At 41.1% G+C, this 24,577-nt stretch overlaps 1 protein-coding gene and 1 long non-coding RNA gene across 5 annotated transcripts; one reads left to right on the top strand and one right to left on the bottom strand.

Annotated features, from left to right (window-relative positions):
• Positions 1–1,065: 1,065 nt before the first annotated feature.
• LOC139559644 (uncharacterized) lies at positions 1,066–20,162 on the bottom strand. 2 transcript variants are annotated; one of them, XR_011671801.1, is made up of 5 exons: positions 20,015–20,162; positions 19,102–19,221; positions 12,344–12,445; positions 11,822–11,933; positions 1,066–2,302 (listed from the first exon to the last, which is right to left on the bottom strand). It is a non-coding gene; the product is annotated as an uncharacterized lncRNA (long non-coding RNA). The 2 variants fall into 2 exon arrangements; XR_011671802.1 differs by lacking the exons at positions 19,102–19,221; positions 20,015–20,162 and adding an exon at positions 13,462–19,095.
• A 3-nt stretch (positions 20,163–20,165) lies between these two features.
• Positions 20,166–24,353, top strand: LOC139559643 (nucleolin-like). 3 transcript variants are annotated; one of them, XM_071375816.1, is made up of 13 exons: positions 20,166–20,323; positions 20,688–20,748; positions 20,982–21,032; positions 21,152–21,235; positions 21,329–21,452; positions 21,558–21,694; positions 21,794–21,920; positions 22,023–22,165; positions 22,374–22,503; positions 22,684–22,820; positions 22,944–23,070; positions 23,153–23,364; positions 23,997–24,353. In XM_071375816.1, exons 1-13 carry the CDS (start codon positions 20,306–20,308, stop codon positions 24,026–24,028), a joined length of 1,383 nt encoding a protein of 460 aa, XP_071231917.1. In that variant the 5' UTR covers positions 20,166–20,305; the 3' UTR covers positions 24,029–24,353. The 3 variants fall into 3 exon arrangements, with proteins under 3 accessions (XP_071231917.1, XP_071231915.1, XP_071231918.1); XM_071375814.1 differs by having other exon boundaries at positions 21,558–21,712; XM_071375817.1 differs by lacking the exon at positions 20,982–21,032 and having other exon boundaries at positions 20,169–20,323; positions 21,558–21,712.
• The last annotated feature ends 224 nt before the right edge of the window (positions 24,354–24,577 follow it).

Below are 24,577 nucleotides of genomic sequence, written 5' to 3'. Positions count from 1 at the left end.
TTGGGTGTTGGTAGGCATAGGAAGACCCCACTGCTGAAGGAGACAAGAAAGCCTGACTGAACTTCTCAAAAACCCACCTAATAAGCCAAAGTCCCAGAGGAAATGTTCTGTGGACCAATTAAACAAAACTAGAGCACTTGGGCAATACAGATCAGCCCTGTGTTCACTGATGACCAAATTAAGCATCCAATGATCATAACCTCCCTGGGGTTCCTTTTGCTGCCTCTTGTACACACACACACACACACACACACACACACACACACACACACACACACACACACACACACACACACACACACACACAAACACACACAAGGTGGCAAGGCAAGGCAAGGCATCATGAGATCATCAGATTATCTGGTGTTTTGTAGTGCAATGTTCAAGCCAGTGTCCAAAAAACAGGTCTCCATTGAATGTTGTGGGTCTTCCAGCAGGACACCGACCCATGAATGGTTAAGAGATGCTGGGCTGATATACATTAGCGTCACCATGAGCCAGCATTGCGAGTACACTGACATTACTGAAGTCACAAATGGAGCAGGCAGCATCTCGCATCTATAAAAAAACATGTGTTTAAAACCTACATTGTCACAGTCAAGTCCATAATATTTCCCTTACATCTGAAACAGCTTGAATTCTTTGCATGCTAGGCGTAGAAGACATGTTGAACAAGTACAAAGGAAAGAGGTTCTTAGTTGTGCAGATAGACCCAATCCTCAATTCCTGTTTTGTCTGTGGCCAGATTAGGATATAGAATCACATCTTTTACAAAAATAGCCCTCAAAATAGAAAGCTCTGCACATAGTGTTTTTATATTTCATTGACTCCAAATTGTAATTACTAAGTGAAAGGCGAAAGGTTTATTAGTTACTGAAGAGAAACCAGAGTTGAAGGCAGTGGTGGAAAAAGTACCCAATTGTCATACTTGAGTAACAGTAAAGATACCTTAATAGAAAATGACATAAAAGTCACCCAGAAAAATATTACTTGAGAAAAAGAATTTGGTATCAAAAGTAAAAAATAATTTCAAGTTCCTTATATTAAGAAAACCAGACAGCACAATTTTCTTGTTTATATTTTATTTACGGATCACCATAGGCACATGCCAACACTCAGACAGCATTTACAAATGAAGCATTTGTGCTTAGTGAGGCCGCCAGATCAAAGGCAGTAGGGATCACCAAGGATGTTATCTTGATACTGTAAGTGCGTGAATTGGACCATTTTCCTGTCCTGCTAAGCATTCAAAATGTAATGAGTACTTTTGGATGTCAGTAAAAATCTACAGCGTAAAAATTATATTTTCTTTAGGAATGTAGCGAAGTAAAAACTCAAAAATATAATAGTAAAGTACACATACCCCAAACTATTTTTACCTAAGTACTTTACACCACTGGTTGAAGGTAAATCCAGATGTAATTCCTAATCTGGGCACAGAGACTAAACAGGAGTTGAGGACTGGGAGTTACACTAGAGAGTAAAATTGCTATATCAACGTATTCGATTTGTGAGTTTGAATATGGTATCAAGAATTCCTTCCTACTGGCAACTTAAACATTTGCGGAACATTTGTGGTCCCAATACACATGGCAAAGCACTTGGCTGAGCGTCATGTTATCCTGTTATATGTTGTATGAATTTGCTTTAAAATAGTCATTATAAAAAGGGTTTATTAAACCTTTAAAGTAATTTATTTAAAGTGGGACAGAGTGTCATACTATGAATTGATGGGGAAAAACAAGTTCTTGCAAGGTGACTGCTACCACTAATCAACGAATTGCATTGTGACTGAAATGGCGAGTTACTGTAAATCTCGACATTAATAGAACAGCTTAGTTTAAACCATGTTTAGTTTATATTATCTTCACACATCGACTGTGTATATACTTTTGCAAAAAATTACATAGGGTCAAAACTGCTAAATATAAAACGTTATTCATTGCAGTATTGGCACTTTTACAGTTCATTTCAAAGCGGTCCAGGCCGTATTTAAATAACACTGTGCTACTTCAGAGCCTTGGCTCCTCGATGGTAGTTGAACCATGAAGTAAAATAAAAAATGGCTTTTCTAATACATACAAAAGAACATGTGCAATGACATGTGTGTTATCATGTGTGTGTTGTCAAGCGCACAATACTGTCCAAGTAAGCTTATTCAGCAGAGCTCGGTCTGTCTTATCGATGTGTGTGCTTTATCGTAGTATCCACGACGATGTCTCATTGGGCCTCTTGATTACAGCACTGTATTTCATAGGAGCTCCGTCTGCCCTCAGCTGTCCAGACTAAAGATGGAGATCTCCTGAAGGACAGACAGGACAACCCTTCGTTAGAGGACATAAAACAATTACATTCAGTTTGCTTTCAGCTCCTATTTTACCACTGGGTTGGAATTCAACGCTCTACTGTTTAAGAGAACCTGCTCAATGTGGGCTAGTGCCCACAAACATGCCTCGACAGGGATTCCTGGATTTGTTTGGGGCGTCAATCTCACTAAGTATAGCGAATATGCTAAATCATTCAGTGAGTCTTTTCAAATCAAATTGTATTGGTCACATACACGTGCTTAGCAGATGTTATTGTGGGTGTAGCGAAACGCTTGCGTTTCTAGCTCCAACAGTGCAGTAATATCTAACAATTTCACAACAATACACACAAATCTAAGTAAATTAATGGAATTAAGAATATATAAATATTTGGACGAGCAATGTGAGAGCAGCATAGACTAAGATACAGTACAAGAGAATACAGTATCTACATATGAGATGAGTAATGCAAAATATGTAAACATTAAAGTGGCCAGTGATTATGTACACTACCGCTCAAAAGTTTGGGGTCACTTAGAAATGTCCTTGTTTTTGAAAGAAAATAACATTTTTGGTCTATTAAAATAACATCAAATTGATCAGAAATACAGTGTAGACATTGTTAATGTTGTAAATGACTTTTGTAGCTAGAAACGGCAGATTTTTTTATGGAATATCTACATAGGCGTACAGAGGTCCATTATCAGCAACCATCACTCCAATGGCACGTTGTGTTAGCTAATCCAAGTTTATAATTTTAAAAGGCTAATTGATCATAACAAAAACCTTTTGCAATTATGTTAGCACAGCTGAAAACTGTTGTGCTGATTAAAAGAGCAATAAAACTGACCTTCTTTAGACTAGTTGAGTATCTGGAGCATCAGCATTTGTGGGTTCGATTACAGGCTCAAAATGGCCAGAAACAAAGATCCTTCTTCTGAAACTCATCAGTCTATTCTTGTTGTGAGAAATGAAGGCTATTCCATGCGAGAAATTGCCAAGAAACTGAAGATCTCGTACAACGCTGTGTACTACTCCCTTCACAGAACAGTGCAAACTGGCTCTAGCTAGAATAGAAAGAGTGGGAGGCCCCGGTGCACAACTGAGCAAGAGGACAAGTACATTAGTGTCTAGTTTGAGAAACAGACACCTCCCAAGTCCTCAACTGGCAGATTCATTAAATAGTACCAGAAAAACACCAGTCTCAATGTCAACAGTGAAGAGGCAACTCCGGGATCGGGTCTTCTAGGCAGAGTTGCAAAGAAAAAGCTATATCTAAGACCTGCCAATAAAAATAAAATATTAAGATGGGCAAAAGAACACAGACACTGGACAGAGGAACTCCGTCTCGAAGGCAAAACATCCTGGAGTCGCCTCTTCACTGTTGACGTTGAGACTGGTGTTTTGCGGGTACTAAACTCAGCAAAAATAGAAAAGTCCCTTTTTCAGGACCCTGTTTTTCAAAGACAATTTGTAAAAATCCAAATAACTTTACAGATCTTCATTGTAAAGGGTTTAAACACTGTTTCCCATGCTTGTTCAATAAACCATAAACAATTAATAAACATGCACCTGTGGAAAAGTCGTTAAGACACTAACAGCTTAGAGACGGTAGGCAAATAAAGTCACAGTTAGGAAAACTTAGGGCACTAAAGAGGCCTTTCTACTGACTCTGAAAAGGCATGCTGCAAGGAGGCATGAGGACTATAGATGTGGTCTGGGAAATAAATTGCAATGCCCGTACTGTGAGACGCCTAAGACAGCACTACAGGGAGACAGGACCGACAGCTGATCGTCCTCGCAGTGGGCAGACCACGTGTAACAACACCTGCACAGGATCGGTACATCCGAACATCACACCTGCGGGACAGGTACAGGATGGCAACAACTGCCCGAGGTACACCAGGAACTCCATCAGTGCGCAGACTGTCCTCAATAGGCTGAGAGAGGCTGGACTGAGGGTTTGTAGGCCTGTTGTACGGCAGGTCCTTACCAGACATCACCGGCAACAGTGTCACCTATGGGCACAAACCCACCGTCGCTGAGTGCTCTTCACTGACGAGTCGCGGTTTTGTCTCAACAGGGGTGATGGTCGGATTTGCATTTATCGTCGAAGGAATGAGCGTTACACCGAGGCCTGTACTCTGGAGTGGGATCGATTTGGAGCTGGAGGGTCCGTCATGGTCTGGGGCGGTGTGTCACAGCGTCACTGAGCTTGTCGTCATTGCAGGCAATCTCAACACTGTGCGTTACAGGGAAGAAATCATCCTCCCTCATGTGGTACCCTTCCTGCAGGCTCATCCTGACATGACCCTCCAGCATGACAATGCCACCAGCCATACTGCTCGTTCTGTGCGTGGTTTCCTGCAAGACAGGAAAGGCACCTTTACTGACTTCGCCTTCTGGATGATAGCGGGGTGAACAGGCAGTGGCTCGGGTGGTTGTTGTCCTTGATGAACTTTAAGGCCTTCCTGTGACATCGGGTGCTGTAGGTGTCCTGGAGGGCAGGTAGTTTGCGTGCGTCTCTCCGTGTCTTCTTACCTGCCATACACTAGGCTCCCTGGCTCTTCTACAGCCCACACCAGTCAACTCCCTTGTGGAAATGGAATGTCACCAGACCCTGTAAACCCTTAAGAACATGACCATAACACAACTTTACACATCTCCAACTACACACCTCTGCATTCATTCTGTTCATCCCAAACATGAGAATCTCTTCCTGATCATTTATCTGGGTCATGTTTATTCGGGGAGAGAACGCAAAAACGTTCAACAGAAAACGTAAATGAGTGTTTGTTATCCGGGTAGTACCTCCCCAGTTTCAAAACGTTTTGCTATGGCTTGCTTGGGCGTGCACTTATCAATACAACCATGGTCTTGTTCATTAGGGCAGACCGTAGCAAAACTTTATTTGACAAGTTAAGAAAACAGAAATGGAGGTTCTTTCTTCCATATTGTGCCTAGCGAACGCGACCCAGGTTACCATCCACGAGTGACTCCTCTCCATTGATACAACGTCAAGCTTTATAAGCTTGCTATAGTGCTACAATCTACATGAGAAGTTCCAAATCAAATAAAATTTTATTTGTCACATACACATGGTTAGCAGATGTTAATGCAAGTGTAGCGAAATGCTTGTGCTTCTAGTTCCGACAATGCAGTAATAACCAACAAGTAATCTAACCTAACAATTCCACAACTACTACCTTATACACACAAGTGTAAAGGGATAAAGAATATGTACATAAAGATATATGAATGAGTGATGGTACAGAACGGCATAGGCAAGATGCAGTAGATGTACCAGTCCAAAGGACCACTCTCCTGCAGGGGGGCAAATAACAGTCAGCAGAGTGCAATGCTGGGACTGCCCTGAAGTCCTAACTGGAGCGAAGTAAAGTCCTAACTGGAGAGTCCTAACTGGAGATCTTTGTGTAACAGCCCTGGGTTCAAATTGTATTTGTTTTCTTTCAAATAGATGGAACCAATAGACAAGTTCCAAAACTACATCACCATCTAACACTAAATAGACTCAATCAAATGCCAAAGGTACTTGAAAGAAAACAAATACTATTTCAAGTCAGGCCTAGTATACCCTCTAACTCAACTGGACCTCGAAGCCCGTTCCACTGTCTCCCCTAGCTGCATCCTCAGAACATGCGCAGACCAGCTGGCTGGAGTGTTTACGGACATATTCAATCTCTCCCTATCCCAGTCTACTGTCCCCACATGCATCAAGATGTCCACCATTGTTCCTGTACCCAAGAAAGCAAAAGGTAACTGAACTAAATGACTATCGCCCCATAGCACTCACTTGTCATCATGGAAGTGCTTTGAGAGGCTAGATAAGGATCATATCACCTCTACCTTACCTGACACCCTAGACTCACTTCAATTTGCTTACCACCCCAATAGATCCACAGACGATGCAATCGCCATCGCACTGCAGTGATGGCACAGGAGAGGATGGCTGCTCTTTTATTGACTCTTAACCAACTGTGCGATTTTGTTTGGAACTTATTTTGTACATAATGTTGCTGCTACCGTCTCTTATGACCGAAAAGAGCTTCTGGACATCAGAACAGCAATTACACACCTCAAGTTGGATGAATAATTTTTCTTTAATGAGTCAGATGGGAAGGATATACTCCAAACACCCGAACAGGGCCTCAAACCAGTCATTCGCTGGAGAAAGAAACAGAGATCGGTGTGCCTTATGAGGATCAGGCAACAAGTGGCTAATCTGCCTTTGCCATCCGTACTGTTAGCCAACGTTCAATTGCTGGAAAATAAATGGGACAAACTGAAAGCACGTATATCCTACCAACGGGACATTAAAAACTGTAATATCTTATGTTTCACAGAGTTGTGGTTGAACGACGACATTAATAACATACAGCTGGCAGGTTATACACTATCGGCAGGATAGAACAGCAGCCTCTGGTAAGACACGGGGCGGCGGTCTATGTATATTTGTAAATAACAGCTGGTGCACGATATCTAAGGCAGTCTCGAGGTTGTTTTTTTTTAGAGTATCTCATGATAAACTGTAGACCACACTATCTACCTATCTGTATTTTTCTTAACTGTCTACATACCACCACAGACCGATGCTGGCACTAAAACCGCACTCAATGAGCTGTATTCCGCCATAAGCAAACAGGAAAACACTCATCCAGAGGCGGCGCTCCTAGTGGCCGGGGACTTTAATGCAGGGAAACTTATATCAGTTTTACCTCATTTCTATCAGCATGTTAAATGTGCAACCAGAGGGGGGGGGGATCAAAAAAAACTCTAGACCACCTTTACTCCACACACAGAGACATGTACAAAGCTCTCCATTGCCTTCCATTAGGCAAATCTGACCATGATTATATCCTCCTGATTCCTGCTTACAAGCAAAAATTAAAGCAGGAAGCACCAAATGGTCATTTGAAGCAGATGCTAAACTAGTGGACTGTTTTTCTAGCACAGACTGGAATATGTTCCGGGATTCTTCCGATGGGATTGAGGAGTACACCACATCAGTCGCTGGCTTCATCAATAAGTGCATCGATGACGTCGTCCCCACAGTGACCGTACGTACAAACTAGAGGTCGACTGGCATGGCCGATTAATTAGGGTCGATTTCAAGTGCCGATTATGGCCGATTATATTGCATTCCAGGAGGAAACTGCGTGGCAGGCTGACCACCTGATACGCAAGTGTAGCAAGGAGCCAAGGTAAGTTGCTAGCTAGCATTAAACTTATCTTATAAAAAACAATCAATAGTTAACTAGTTAACTACACATAGTTGATGATATTACTAGGTTAACTAGCTTGTCCTGTGTTGTATATAATCAGTGCGGTGCCTGATAATTTATCATCGAATCACAGCCTTCTTCGCCAAACGGGTGATGATTTAACAAAGGATCATTTGCAAAAAAAGCACAATCGTTGCACGAATGTACCTAACCATAAACATCTTTTGCCTTTTTAAAAATCAATACACAGAAGTATATTTTTTTTAACTGCATATTTAGTTGAAAGCAATTCATGTTAGCAGGCAATATTAACTAGGGAAATTGTGTCACTTCTCTTGCGTTCATTGCACACAGAGTCAGGGTATATGCAACAGTTTGCCTGGCTCGTTGCAAACTAATTTGTCAGAATTTTACATAATTATGACATAACATTGAAGTTTGTGCAATGTAACAGCAATATTTAGATTTAGGGTTGCCACCCGTTCAATAAAATACGGAAAGGTCCGTATTTCACTGAAAGAATAAATGTTTTGTATTCGAAATGATAGTTTCCGGATTTGACCATATTAATGACCTAAGGCTCGTATTTCTGTGTTCATTATATTATAATTAAGTCTATGATTTGACAGAGCAGTCTGACTGAGCGGTGGTAGGCAGCAGCAGGCTCGTAAGCATTCATTCAAACTTTACTGCGTTTTCCAGCAGCTCTTAGAAATGCTTGATCACAGTGCTGTTTATAACTCCTGAGATTAGGCTGGCAATACTAAATTGCCTATTAGGACATCCAATAGTCAAAGGTATATGAAATACAAATGGTATAGAGAGAAAGTCGACGCGTCATAATTCCTATAATATCTGCAACCTAATATTTATTTACTGGGAATATTGAAGAACTGGGAATATTGAACCACCAGCTTTCATATGTTCTGAGCAAGGAACGTAAACGTTAGCTTTTTTACATGGCACATATTGCACTTTTACTTTCTTCAACACTGTTTTTGCATTATTTAAACCAAATTGAGCATGTTTCATTATTTATTTGAGACTAAATAGATTTTATTTCTGTATTATATTAAGTTAAAATAAAAGTGTTCATTGTTCATTCAGTATTGTTGTAATTGTCATTACAAATATATATATAAAAATTGTCCGATTGATCGGTATCGGCTTTTTTTGGTCCTCCAATAATCGTTATCGGCGTTGAAAAATCATAATCAGTCGACCTCTAGTACATACCACAACCAGAAGTCATGGATTACAGGCAACATTCGCACTGAGCTAAAGGGTAGAGCTGCAGCTTTCAAGGAGCGGGACTCTAACCCAGAAGCTTATGAGAAATCCCGCTATGCCCACCGACGAACAATCAGAAAAGCAAAACGTCAATACAGGACTAAGATCAAATCGTACTACACAGGCAGGGCTTGCAAACTATTACAGTCTACAAAGGGAAGCACAGCCGAGAGCTGCCCAGTGACACAAGCCTACCAGACGAGCTAAATAACTTCTATGCTAGCTTTGAGGTAAGTAACACTGAAACATGCATGAGAGCATCAGCTGTTCCAGACGACTGTGTGATCACGTTCTCCTCAGTCGATGTGAGTAAGATCTTTAAACAGGTCAACATTCACAAGACCACAGGGCCAGACGGATTACCAGGACGTGTACTCTGAGCATGCGCTGACCAACTGGCAAGTGTCCTCACTGACATTTTCAACCTCTCCCTGTCTGAGTCTGTAATACCAACATGTTTCAAGCAGACACCATAGTCCCTGTGCCCAAGAACACTAAGGTAACCTGCGAAAATGACTACCGACCCTTAGCACTCACGTCTGTAGCCATGAAATGCTTTGAAATGCTGGTCATGGCTCACATCAACACCACTATCCCAGAAACCCTAGACCCACTCCAATTTGCATACCGCCCCAACAGATCATGTCATCTCTATTGCACACCACACTGCCCTTTCACACCTGGACAAAAGGAACCCCTATGTGAGAATGCTATTAATTGACTACAGCTCAGCGTTCAACACCATAGTGCCCTCAAAGCGCATCACTAAGCGAAGGACCCTGGGACTAAACACCTCCCTCTGCAACTGGATCCTGGACTTCCTGACGGGCCGCCCCCAGGTTGTAAGGGTAGGTAGTAACATACCCGCCACGCTGATCCTCAACATGGGGGCCCCTCAGGGGTGCGTGCTCAGTCCCCTCCTATACTCCCTGTTCACCCATGACTGCACGGCCAGGCACGACTCCAACACCATCATTAAGTTTCCCGATGACACAACACCTGATCACCGACAATGATGAGACAAGCCTACAGGGAGGTCAGAGACCTGACCATGTGGTGCAAGGACAACAACCTCTCCCTCATCGTGATCAATACAAAGGAGATGATTGTGGACTACAGGAAAAGCAGGACCGAGCACGCCCCCATTCTCATCGACAAGTTCCTTGGCGTCCACGTCACCAACAAACTAACATGGTCCAAGCACACAAAGACAGTCGTGAAGAGGGCAAAATCTATTTCCCCTCAGGAGAATGAAAAGACTTGGCATTGGGTCCTCAGATCCTCAAAAGGTTTTACAGCTGCACCATCGAGAGCATCCTGACGGGTTGCATCACTGCCTGGTATGGCAACTGTTTGGCCTCCGACAGCAAGGCACTACAGAGGGTAGTGCGCATGGCCCAGTACATCACCGGGGGGAGGCTTCCTGCCATCCAGGACCTCTATACCAGGCGGTGTCAGAGGAAGGCCCTAAAAACTGTCAAAGACTCTAGCCACCCTAGTCATAGACTGTTCCCTCTGCTTAGGCACGGCAAGCGGTACTGGAGCACCAAGTCTAGGTCCAAGTGGCTTCTAAAAAGCTTCTACACCCAAGCCAAAAGACTCCTGAACATCTAATCAAATGGCTACCCAGACTATTTGCATTGCCCCCTCTTCTACGCTGCAGCTACTCTTTGTTATCATCTACGCATAGTCACTTTAATAACTCTACCTACATGTACATATTACCTCGACACCAGTGTCCCCACACTACGATTCTGTACCGGATCCCCCTGTATATAGCCCCGCTATTTTCCTGCTGCTCGCTGATACTCAACACTGGGACCGTACAGGGATGCGTTCTCAGTCCCCTCCTGTACTCCCTGTTCACCCATGACTGCGTGGCCTCGCACGCCTCCAACTCAATCATCAAGTTTGCTGACGACAACAGTAGTAGGCTTATTAATTACCAAAAATTATGTGACAGTCTGCAGGGAGGAGGTGAGGGCCCTGGGAGTGTGGTGCCAGGAAAATATCCTCTCATCCAACGTCAACAAAACAAAGGAGCTGATTGTGGACTTCAGGAAACAGCAGAGGGAGCACCCCCCTATCCACATCGACGGGACAACAGTGGAGAAGGTGGAAATCTTCCAAGTTCTTCAGCGTACAACTGAAATTGTCCACCCACACAGACAGTGTGGTGAAGGCGCAACCGTGCCTCTTCAACCTCAGGAGGCTGAATATTATTTTTTACAGATGCACAACTGAGAGCATCCTGTCAGGCTGTATCACCGCCTGGTACGGCAACTGCAACGCCTGCAACCGCAGGGCTCTTCAGAGGGTAGTGTGGTCTGCCCAACGCGTCACCGGGGGAAAACTACCTGCCCTCCAGGACACCTACAGCGCCCAATGTCACAGGAAGGCCAAAAAGCTCATCAAGGACAACAACCACCCGAGCCACTGCCTGTTCACCCTGCTATCATCCAGAAGGCAAGGTCATTACAGGTGCATCAAAGCTGGAACCGAGTGACTGAAAAACAGCTTCTATCTCAAGGCCATCAGACTGTTAAACAGCCATCACTAACACATTAGAGGCTGCTGCCCTATATACATAGACTTGAAATCACAGGCCACTTTAATGTTTACATATTTTGCATTACTCCTCATATGTATATACTGTATCTTAGTCTATGCCGCTCTGACATTGCTTGCCCAAATATTTACATATTCTTAATTCCATTCCTTTACTTTAGATTGGTGTGTATTGTTGTGAAATTGTTAGATATTACTGCACTGTTGGAGCTAGAAACACAAGCATTTCGCTACACCCACAATAACATCTGCTAAAGACGTCTATGTGACAAATAAAATGTGATTTAGAACTGGGACACCAGGTGGATGAAATTCCTTGGCAGGTAAAACAGAATAAGCAGGCTCCGGACCTTGTAGGGTAAGAGTTGAGTACCCATGCTCTAGTGGGAACATTAAGCATTGTCTTGGTTGTACCATGATGAAGAACAGCTGAGAGCTGAGCTCCTGGACTCTCTCGGAGGCAGTCACGTCATCGTTACAGCGGGACGCCTGCTTCTGCACCTCCGCTACAGAAGAGGACCACAGCCTACACACCAATGTCACAAAGAGGCAGAGAATGTATTGTAAAGACAAGACGCGCGGGCACACACACACACGTCAACTTGAACTACTTTTTTCTTACAGAGAGGGCAGCACAACACCATCAAAGGCAATCAATCTCTCAGAGAGAACACCAGGAGAAACAAAGCCTCATCTGAGATTGAGGGTGTTTTGGAACCTAAGGGAAGCTTTGTCTTTCAACACATTACTATTCCACCACAGACCCAATCTTCTCTGGTCTTTTAACACATTACTATTCCACCACAGACCCAATCTTCTCTGTGTGCTACAAGACAGCAGAGACACTGCCTCCTTGCCCTCGTTCTACAACAAAGCCATTGTCCTCTATGGGGTAAACACACACACAGCCCAGTGTCCTCTCCTCTCGCCACCCACCCAGAGAGTCTGCCAGCCTGTGGATGATGACATCAGCGTTGCAGCGAGGTGAAGTGTCTGTAGAACAGCACGTTGCCAAGCAACATGAACTCCTCCACCAACCTGGAAGATGAATGAAAGAAAGAGGAAAATAAAGAAATTAGACAAAAAATACTGGCAACACATATACAACCAGATCTCTAGTTGCCGTTAAGCTCACTTTGAATCCAGTTCGCTTGCTTTCTTAATGTATACACACACACACTGCATTGGCCATATACCACAAACCCCCTAGGTGCCTTATAACTATTATAAACTGGTTACCAACAGTAAAAATAAATGTTTTGTCATACCCGTGGCATACGGTCTGATATACCACGGCTGTCAGCCAATCAGCATTCAGGGCTGGAACCGCCAAGCTTATATAAAAAAAAAAAAAATGTGTACACACACACACAAACAGAGAGATACATGTTTGTGTAGACATACATGTTTGTGTAGACACACACAGTCCAAACAAACATGTATCTCTCCGTTTGTGTACACACACACACACACACACACACAAACACACCCACACACACACACACACAGTCCAAACAAACATGTATCTCTCCGTTTGTGTACACACACACACACACACACACACACACACACACACACACACACACACACACAGTCCAAACAAACATGTATCTCTCCGTTTGTGCACACACACACACACACACACACACACACACACACACACACACACACACACACACACACACACACACACACACACACACACACACACACACACACACACACACACACACACACACACACACACACAATGAAAGCCTCATGATACTTTTTGGGGTTGATTCTTCTTGATCCCTGCAAAGAAGATGGAAATGTTTTTATTAGTATGCTACAGCTTTGCTTAACTTGTTAGTAGTCACCTTGACCAATATCTTAGACTGGAAGGATGGTTAGATGCCTAGCGCGTTAGATCATCTTTGACAGATACAGCTTTTGGTCAGCAGTGTCTGAAAGCCAGTATTCTTTGGTAAACAAGTAGCCATATGATTACCGTAGTTACTTGGTTTGATATAAGTATTCATCATACTAATCTTTATTTTTGGGGATGTCTTCACCTGAATGTGCTCTCCTCTCTTTAGGCCGCCGGAAACGTCCTCCATGGTCATGTACGCTTCAAACACTGTCTTCTTTGGTCCTCCTCGGCATCCTGAGTGGGCTCCCGAGTGGCGCAGCGGTCTAAGGCACTGCATCTCAGTGCAAGAGACCCTGGTTTGAATCCAGGCTGTATCACATCCAGCCATTTATTGAGAGTCCCCATAGGGCGGCGCACAATTGGCCCGTCCGGGTTTGGCCATCATTGTAAATAAGAATTTGTTCTTAACTGACTTGCCTAGTTAAATAAAGGTTCATTTAAAAAAATATATCTGTTAAACCGGCTTTTGGGGGAGATGTCCCATGACTCATGTTCTTTGGTTACCTGTGGGCACTTTGGAAGCATGGTCTTTGTAGTCTTTGTTTTGTCATCTGGTGTTGCTGCTGGGAGTCCCTCTGTTTGAGAGAGCACAACTACTCACCGGACTCCACATCTCTGTCCTGACTGGTTTTGGTGTCCCTACGCACACCTGTGGCTGCTTTTCGGAAACCCCCTGCTTCCTCTCCGGCTCCTGCAGCGCGCCACTTGTCCATGTACAAGGACAGAGAGCCCTCTTGTCTTCCCTTACCTTTCATAGGTGAAGGCAAGAAGTCACTTGAGTCAGAGCACTCGATAAATGCATGGTCCCTTTTTCTCTGCGGTATGTCTTGTTTGTTGCTGTGGGCTAGACCCTGCCTCTGTGCGTTTGGCCCATTCTGTTTCCCCTGCTGTTGGGCAGAACATCCTACTGTGATGTTGGCCGATGAGTCTGGCATAGGCATCGTTCTGATGAGGGGTGCTGGACTGGCTGGGTCCACGTTTGCCATTCCGAGACCTATTGCCTTCCTTGAATTGACGAGGAGGAACCATTTAGCAATGACAGTGCTCAGATTTTGTATTTAGCTATACAATTAATCAGAGAAAACATACAGAAACGTACAGATTTAGGTAGCGAACGTTATGCAGACTAGCTAGCTAGTTGTCACCTTGACCAATCTCATAGACTGGACGGATGGTTAGATGCCTAGCGCCACCAAGGTTATTTTGCTCCATGCCTCCTCCATCCACTGATGTGTGGTTACCTCGCTACATCATCAGGGTCACCAAGTCAGATATTGTGGCCAAGTTGACACAGATGCAAACACTAATTTACATGGCATCAAGTTACATAGCTAAAGACAACTTGGCTAGCCAACTCTACATTACCTAGCAATACAAGCAACCTCGCGTTTAAAATCTTCACCAGCTATAGGTTTCGATTTTCCTCATGAGGCTGAACTAAATATACAGCTAGCAAGACTAGCTAACTAACTCGCCAATGCAATGTTGCATCTGTTTAGTGCAACTAACGCCTTTCTCTGACACCAGACGGTGTCGGAAGAAGGCCTTAATAATCGTCGAAGACTCCCCAGTCATAGACTGTTCTCTCTGCTACCGCACGGCAAGCGGTACCGGAGCACCAAGTCTAGGTCCAAAAGGCTTAACAGCTTCTACCCCCAAGCCATAAGACTCCTGAACAGCTAATCAAATGGCTACCCAGACTATTTGTATTGCTCCCCCTTTTACGCCGCTACTGCTACTCTCTGTTTATTATCTATGCATAGTCACTTTAACTCTACCTACATGTACATATTACCTCAAATAACCCGTGCCTCCGCATATTGACTCTTTACCGATGCCCCTGTTTACAGCCTCGTCAGTTATTTTACTGCTGCTCTAATTATTTTTTGCTTCACTTATTTTTCTTAAAACTACATTGTTGGTTTAGGGCTTGTTGTTGTATTCGGCGCATGTGACAAATACAATTAGATTTGAATCAAACTTGGACTTTGAATAACAAGTCAACTGTGAATGATATCTAACGTTAGTTGTTGATCAGCGAAAAAGTACGTTAGCTAGCTATAGACGCTATAAACCAGATAGCATTAGCTACCTGAATCATGTACTTTTGATGTTCGTTTCGTGAAATTGACTAACTACTGATACATTTAACTAGCTAGTTACTTAAATAACGGTTGTTACCAGTCATATTTCTACAATTAATCTTATTAAAAATTAATTTTAAAACCAACCTTAACCACACTGCTAACCATATTCTTTTTTTTTTTTTTTTTTATTAACAACAAATCAATACAGAGAGTACATGAGGGAACACAAGTAACGTTATATATAGATTATATACAATGGACAATTGAGCTAGGGGGTACAATATCACATTACACAAAGACCTTAAGGGACATACATACACTTATAATTCTAACAGCTTTTTTGTTAGTAGAGTATTTAATTGTCTTAAAATACAGTTCAATTTCTTTTTGTAGGGTAAGAATTATTTTTTTGTTGTTGTAAATTTACATTTGTGAATATGAAGTTTGGCCAAAAGAATAATGAAATTAAGTACATAAAAATGTTTCAGCTTATTCCTATCATAGGTAAAGAATCCAAGCAGTACATCTCTCCACAATAGTGTAAGATCTTCATAAAAGTGTTCAATTATAAATCTACTGATGTCTTGCCACAGTTTTCTTACATGAATACAATGCCAAAAAAGATGCAACACTGTTTCTGGGTGGTCATTACAAAAGGAGCAATTTGAGTTGATGTTTTCCTTAAACTTCTTCATATAGTGGTTGGCAGGATAATATTTATGAATATTTTATTCATTTTAAAGGAAACTTCCCTCATTTTGTTAACAAGTAGGTATGTGTGTGGCAACATCCAAACTTTTTTCCAGCAGATATTATCAATAAATCCATTCCAATAAGGCATGACATAAGGTATAGATAGATACAACATCCTACTGAAACAAGGTTCGTATCGCTCTGTTGTTGATGGACCAAAAGAGAAACAAATCTTTCCTACTGATGAGTCAACAGGGTCAACGGAAGGTAGGCTCTGAGGCGCAGGTCTTGACACACGTTCCTGAATAATAGAGCAACATCTGAGGGAATGGCATCTAAAACAATTGAGAAATCTTTAGGTGTTACAGGGACCTTGTAAAGTGATAAGAATTCCTTATAATTGAGTAAAAGACCCTCTGCATTTACCAGTTGGCTCACCAATAGCATATTATTTTGGAACCAATATTCTAAAAACAAAGAAGTATTTTTATACAATATATCCCGATTATTCCATATATAATATCTGTGTGGAGAAAAATTGTGTTTATAAATTAAGGACCATGACAAGAAAACCTGCCGATGAAAGCAGAAAGTTTCACTGGAACTTTGTCAATATTATAATAGCAAAACAACATGAAGTTAAGGCCACCAAAAGTAGAGAAGACATGATGAGGAATACAATTCCAGATAGAAGTGGGTCTTCTTAGAAATTGTTTTATCCAATTGATCTTAAAAGTATTATTTAAGGTAGTAAAGTCCAGGAAATTCAGCCCACCATTCTCATAAGTGTTCATTACAACAGTTTTCCTAATGTAATGGGTACGGTTTCTCCACAGAAAGTTGAAAAGCATCTGGTCTATCTCCTTGCTTATTTTACTGTCAAGATATAAAGATAGAGCGCCATATGTTAGTCTAGAGATACCTTCAGCCTTGGTTATTAGGACTCTACCTTTTAAAGATAAGTCCCTCTGTAGCCATTGATTTAGCTTCTTCTGGGTTTTTTTAATAAGAGGGTAAAAATGTTGTAAGTCTCTAGACTTCTGATCCTTTGTAATGGTTATGCCTAAATATGTAAGTTCTTCTTTTACTGGAATACCATAATATGAAGGTGTCACACAATCTTTGACAGCCATGAGTTCACATTTATTAATGTTAAGATATAGACCAGACGCTTTGGCAAATGATTGTATCACATTGATCGATATGGGAATTTGGTTAGCGTCTTTCAGAAAAAGTGTAGTATCGTCAGCCAGCTAGCTTATAATAATTTATTTACCAGCTATGGAAATACGTTGTACATGACTATTATTTAAAGAATTTGCAAGAAGTTGCGTGATTAATAAAAACAGGTACGGAGAGATAGGACAACCTTGCCTAATTCCTCTCTTTAACTCAAATCTAGGTGAGGTGCCATATTTCAATTTGATAGAGCTGTTACCATTTGCATAGAGAGTCTTAATAGCCTTACAGAAAAAGTCCCCAAAGCCAAGTCTCTCAAGGGAGTGGAAGAGGAAATTATGCTCTACTGTGTCAAATGCTTTATAAAAATCAAAATATAATATGAAGCTATCCTTGGTTATTAGGTCTGAGTAGTCTAGAATGTCTAATATTAGTCTGACATTGATAGAAATATGTCTGTTCCTCACAGCCAGACTGTGTTTCATCAATGATTGCATCCAGGACTTCTTTAATTCCTTTTGCAAGTAGTAAGGCTAATATATTATAGTCATTATTAAGAAGTCAAATTGGACGCCAGTTATCGATGAGCAGCACTTCTTTTTTAGGCTTAGGTATCAGTGTTATTAACCCCTGACTCATTGTAGGAGGGAGAATATTGTTTTTAATACTCTCTAAAAGGACTTCAAATAGGAAGGGAGCTACTTGTTCAGAAAGTAATCTGTAAAATTCTGATGTAATTCCATCAACACCTGGTGATTTATTGTTCTTTAGATGTTTGATAGACTCTATAATCTCTTCAACTTTGATGGGTTCATCACACTGTTTAGATTCTATATCACTGATAGAGTGAACATTATTCAGTGAGTTAAAAAACATATCTGTGGATTCCTGACAGTCCATAGAGCTATACAATTTTCTGTAAAAATTGCTACAGTGTTTAGCGATTCATTTTTGGTCATCTGTAATAACACCATCAATGTTTAACTTATGGACAGTGTTATTTTTAGAGTGAAATTTCTCAAGTCTAAAGAAATAGGATGAATTCTGTTCTCCCTCCTCAATCCATTTTTTCCTAGATCTAATAAAGGCTCCTTCTGCTTTTAATCTATATATATTATCCAGTTTATTTTGTAACTCAATTATAGCAAGATTACTACCATATTTTCTAAGGTATTTGGACACCTCAAATTTAAAGAGCTCCCAGTTCTTGCAATAAGATTTTTCTTCGCAAGCCCTTTCCCAAAAGTGTGAGAGCAGATATTTAACCTCAAATTTAACTATATCATTATTTAATAATGAGCTATTTAGCTTCCAGTAGGATGCTCTACCAAGGTTAGTATCAGGGGTAAATATTATGATATCAATGTAAATTGCCCTATGGTCTGTGAGGGGAGTAGTACAAATATTTGTAGTAACACACTCACCATCAGTACATTTGGATATAAGCCAAAAATCTATTCTGGATTGTCTGGAACCTGTTTTGTTACTCCAAGTGAATGATCTGTCGGCCAGAAACCTCTCTCTCCATAAATCAGTAAGATCAAACTTTTCCATAAAAAGTAGTAAACCCAAATTCTGATTGGTTGGCCTACCTGGGGGCCATCTGTTAGTTGAATTATCTATCGTAATGTTAAAGTCCCCTCCTATCAATAATAACAAATTGGGAAATTTAGATAACCAATATGTTTCTCTATAGATTCAAGCAATTCATCATTCTCATGTTTGGTGTTGTACCCGTAGAAGTTTACAGTAATGAGCGTAATGTCATTGTAACTGATCATAAGACAAATAAAGTGACCACATTCCTGCGTGTAGAATATTACCACCAAAGGTATTTTTCATTGTAGTGACACCAGCGGAGCGTTCAGATCCATGGGAAAGCCAAATATCGTTGCCCCACTGCGACCTCCAGAAGTTGGCATCAGCCGAAATTGAGTGAGACTCTGGAAAAAAGCAAAAAACTGTTTGAAATTGTTTAGCAAATAAAAATAAGGCCTTGCGCTTCACATTGCTTCGTAACCCCCTAGCATTAAGATAAACTATAGACAAAGACAAAACAACAAAGATTATATAAAAGTATAAACTGTAGTAGGATGAGTCAAAGACGTAAGAGCAGTAAACGTAAACGATAAGGAACCGAGATCTGCACCATTTAAGTAAATTTAAAGTGAAAATATTCTGAGAAATAAAATACAAAATAATAATTTAAATAAAAGGGTACCTACTATTTTAAGTGCATATGAAAACTGATCATAAAACAATTTAATAAAAAATGTTTTACATATACATGTTCCTAAGACTTTTTTTCACTTGGAAATAAGTATTAATAACTAAATAGAACAATACCCGTGTAAAGTCAGAGCAGACCTGTACGCCCTTTAAAACCGTATCTTAGTTACTGTATACATAAAAAATAAATACAGCTTTCAGTCTTCTTCGTAAGTTTGTAAACAAAATAGGTGTTCTGGTCATATAAGAACAAACTAATAAATTGAAGTACCTGAGTATTCCGAAAAATAGTCACCTGATGCTTGTTAGGTAACCATATGCCTAACCTTACATTAAGACCAAAAAGCTTATTTGAGTCAAGATATAGCTTTGTGGCTGTGCTATCTAGTGGAGACCTTAAATAACTACTGTGTAAATGACTGGTAATTGCAATCTGGAATCCTTGGGACGTCCATGCCCTAAACCCTTTATTTTATTTACCTAAAAACCCTTAACCCCTACACTTACCCTAATCCAGTGTTTCCCGAACTCGGTCCTGGGGACCCCAAGGGGTGCACGTTTTGTTTTTTGCCCTAGCACTACACATCTGATTCAAAGGCACAATCCTTACTTATTAACCTTAATAGCCGTAGGGACGTTCCAAGGATACCAACTATCCCCGTCAAAATTTCAAACCATATCCGGGCGTTAGGTCAACTTGCATGCCGGGAAAGAAAGAATTTAATCGCTGCTCCGCACATGTTAACAGTCGTGTTCGCTGTACAGCAACGTTAGCAGAAAGAAAAGATAGCAGAAAACATGGCGAAGTCAGGCAAAGTAAGAATGACATCTAAAATATACTTATTATTAATGGCGAACTGGCTCACTGCAGTTAGTCTCACACGGCCACACGTGAAATGACATTGTTGAACGCTAGCTAATTAGCTAAGTTAACGTTAGGTAGCTATTGCTGAACTCCGATGTTACTCTGCCTAACTGTGTGTTCATGGAATGTTTAATTAGCAACTTTGTATCACAATTTACTTGAAACACGTGTTCAACGTAATGAGTTATAATGTATCTATTTCGAATGCTCAGTATCGGCCTGTTCTGTTTGATTGACGATTATTAACCAATCACCAAAGTCCACACCATGACTTGCAATGTACTGAAATGTTTATTCCCCCAAAATGTTTTATAGTCAACCCAATTAAAGGCCTCTAAAAAGAAAACTGGAAAGATCAGCGAAGTCAATAACTCTGGTAAGTGGGCCAGTGTAACTTTGGCAATAAATAAAATGATTTGCCCCAGGTAGCAAATGCTTTGAGGGGTGGTAAGAAGCGTAGACGGTATATCTGCGTATGACATCAAGTCCCAACATGTAGCCTAATTGGAATGGTGATAATGTTCATATGAAATTCCTTAAATGCAAAACAATATTTTTAAATTCAGTAGGTATTTCCAATGTCAATGAATATTGTTTGTGTATCTTCAGAAGCGGAACAGGTGGACACAACTGCTGATGCGGAAAAGGTTAAAGTCCAGGGTGAGGTCAAAGAACAGAACGGAATTGTAACCAATATTTGCCAGATGTCACCCATTAGGTATTTTTCATCAGGGTCTCTATGGAATAGTGTTTTAATACATGTCTGTATTTCTCTCCAGCTGTTGCAGCAGCCCCAGTAAAGAGAAAAGCGGAAGCAGAGGATGAGACTTCTCCAGCGAAGAAAACAAAGTGCATTAATGATGGTACGATTGTGAACAGCAGTAAATATCACCCCCTCTGTTTGAGCGATGTGATGGTTTCAGTGTGCTGACATGCATCTTGTTTTTTATTTTTAGGTTTTTGTCTTTTTGTTGGAAGCTTGAACACATCCAAGAAAGTGGAGGAAATTAATGATGCCTTGGCAAACTTCTTCACAACGCATAGTCTGTTGTTTCAGGATATTCAAGTGGACATTACAAAGTGAGTACTTGGCATTTTTATGCACTGCATAAACTTAACCTCTACAAATGTTTGTAGATTTCTTCATGATACAGATTCTTCCCCATGTTTTTGTGCATTCTATAGGAAATTTGCATATGTCAACTTTTACACAGAGGAAAACTTAACAAAAGCCCTTGAGCTAAATGGGGAGAAGATCCTGGACCGAAAGATGAGGCTAGACAAGGCCAAGGTCAAAGACCCCACAGTACATGACAAAAAAGGTACTAGTCTCATCTTGAGTGAGTTATCCTTGCTACTGTTATATTTGTCATTTCTAGAATTGATTGATTTCCATGTAGTGACAGTCTTTTTCCTCACAGCTAAAGATGCCAGGACCTTGTTTGTCAAGAATATCCCGTTTGCAGCAACAAAAGAGGACTTGAAGAAAGTCTTTGACACAGCTGTCGAAATCAGGTTTCCTGGAGGCATTGGCGCCCCAAGCAAAGGGTGAGATGCAGTGTCCATTTGATATTGATGTGAAATTGCTAGTTATGTCTATCCCAGGATTCTGTTCTAAACATGTCTATTGCATCAATTTTGTTGTGACAGAATTGCCTACATAGAGTTCAAAACGGAGGCCACTGCTGAGAAAGTGCTGGAGGAGAAGCAGGGGATTGATGTCCAAGGCCGTGTAATCGTTATTGACTTTTTGGGAGAAAAGAGCCAACAACAAAAAATAATCAAAGCTCCAGGTAAAGATGGAAAGAAATGAGGTCAATGGGAATTCAATTACTGTAGAAGCGCAAGGTACTTGAATAGCTAGCTATATGGCTAGTCATGCTGTTCGTTAGCATCTTCAAGATTAAAGTATGTTGCAGTGATTAGTTGAGACATCTTGTTTATCATAGTTCTCTGAAAAGTGAATGAAGTTAACATGTTCTCAAATGTTCTGTTCCAAAGCTGAGGCCACACCAAATAACGAATTACTGGTGACCAACCTGGCTTACGCTACAAAAGAGGAGGCCCTGAAGGAAATCTTTCTCAAAGCAGTCAGTGTCAAGATACCAAAGAGAAATGGTAAACCAAGAGGGTGAGTGAAGGCGTATGTTGTTACTGCATCTGCTGTGTTGAGCTCTATTGAAAATGTTGAACGCCATCAAATTGCATTTATTTTTATTTTTATTAAATGATTTAAGTATTCATGTGATTCATTTCATGTTCTGACTGGAAATAATTAAATTGTGACAATTGGGCCTTTTTCTTTCAAAAGTCGTGCCTTGATTCAGTTTGAAAGTGTGGAAGATGCCGAAGAAGCCCTGGAATCATCGTTAAACAAAGAGATTAGTGGAAGAGCAATCAAAGTAGAGTTCAGCCCGAAGGGGCCAGAAGGTGGCAAAGGGAACTCTGGTAAATATTACTATTAGACTTGCCTAATGAACGTCTCATAGCAGAGAATTGGTTGGCGAATCATTTGAAGTTGTTTGGCTGTGTGATCATGCATACTTCTGTAATGTGTGTGTTCTCTTGTAGTTCCTTCGAAGACGTTGATGGTCAGGAATCTTGCCAAGGAGACGAGTGAGGAGACTTTGAAAAGTGTCTTTGAAGGTGCCATTGAAGCTCGAGTCACCAAAGACAAGGAGACTGGCATATCTAGAGGGTATGTGGTGAAAAATTTCCCCCTTCAAATCACATTTTTACATTGATGTCCTTTGAATACTCACAGTTGGCCACTTCTTAAGGTTTGGCTTTGTGGACTTTGAGAGCCCAGAGGTCTGCAAGGCTGTCAAGGATACCATGGCAGACCTTCAGATTGATGGGAGCAAGGTGACCCTGGTCTATGCCAAACCCCAGGGTGAAAGAGGACCTCGTGGAGAAGGAGCGGGCTCCAACTGGCGTTACGGAGGGAAATCCGGAGCTAGAGGTGGCTCTGGAGGCAGGGGTGGACGAGGAGGTGAGATCATCTAGGTCAGGGATGGTTAACTGGCGGCCCGCCTTTTGTAGGCCCGTAGATCAGTTTCCACCAGGAGGAACTCAGCCGGGGTCTCAACTTACTGTTGAGTGATAGAATACACAAGGTGCAATTTGGTTGTGTGTCGGATGTTTTTCTATTATGTCAGTCTCATTCTTTTTTTTTTTAGAATGGTAAATTTAGTCCAGCGGCCAGCTATCTAAACTTATGGGGGGGGGGGCTGTGAACATTTCTCTCCGCCCCATGGCAAAATGTCAGGAAATTAAAGATGCATTATGCAAAACTAGCAAGTATAGCGTAGAGAATCATTGTACCATCTTAAACCACTGTGAAATATATTTTACATGAACAGAATTTTGCTTGGGGCCCCCAAAAGGCTAGGGCCAACTCTTACTGCTTGTATGGATGTGGGTAAGCAGATACAAGCGCCACTGTGGCCCCATGTGATAAGTTCAGATTTTTTGGGGAGGGTTGATATAGGTTGAATTGAAGTTGCAAAACTGATGAGGACATGTCAAGTGATACTTCATACTTAATGTATTCTCTTTACTCCACTTGTATCTACCAACAGTTCTACCAGCGTTGTAAGATGCTTTCGTTTGTTTTTTTTTTAGGCAGAGGTAGTGGCGGTGGAAAGAGGACTTAAAAAAGAAGAGAAGTAAAGGAAGGCGCTTTTTTTTTTTTTTTTTTTTTAACAATGGACTGCTGCAACAGCTCTAATTCAACGTCTACATTTCCTGGCAAGTTTGTGATGGGTACCAAACGATTATAAGAAACAAACCAATTTGTTTAGAGATTTATGTGAAAAGATTCTACCATGTTGTTCATACATAACGATGAAATGTCTTGACACATTGTACTGTACATGTAACATTTTTGTCTGTTTTACTTTAGTGTACCTTTTTAATTGTTAATTTCATGTAAAGACTTTATTGAAGACTGGGCAATTAAAAGGTCCCCAAATTTCAGAATTTCAGTTTTTTTCTATGATTATTTTGTCAGTCTTTTTTAGGGGAGCTTGTATTTTGTTTGAGACAAATTCTTTAAAAAATAAAATAGTGTACAAAACATTTAGGAACACCTGCTCTTTCCATTACATAGCTTTCACCTGGTCAGTCTATGATCACTTGTTAAATCCTTCAATCAGTGTAAATGAAGGGGAGACAGGTTAAAGAAGGATTTTTAAGCATTGACA

Source organism: Salvelinus alpinus, chromosome 30, assembly GCF_045679555.1.
Source record: "Salvelinus alpinus chromosome 30, SLU_Salpinus.1, whole genome shotgun sequence".
Classification (NCBI taxonomy): domain Eukaryota; kingdom Metazoa; phylum Chordata; class Actinopteri; order Salmoniformes; family Salmonidae; genus Salvelinus; species Salvelinus alpinus.
Note: the sequence above shows the minus strand (reverse complement) of the source record. Positions and strands in the feature narration are given on the sequence as shown.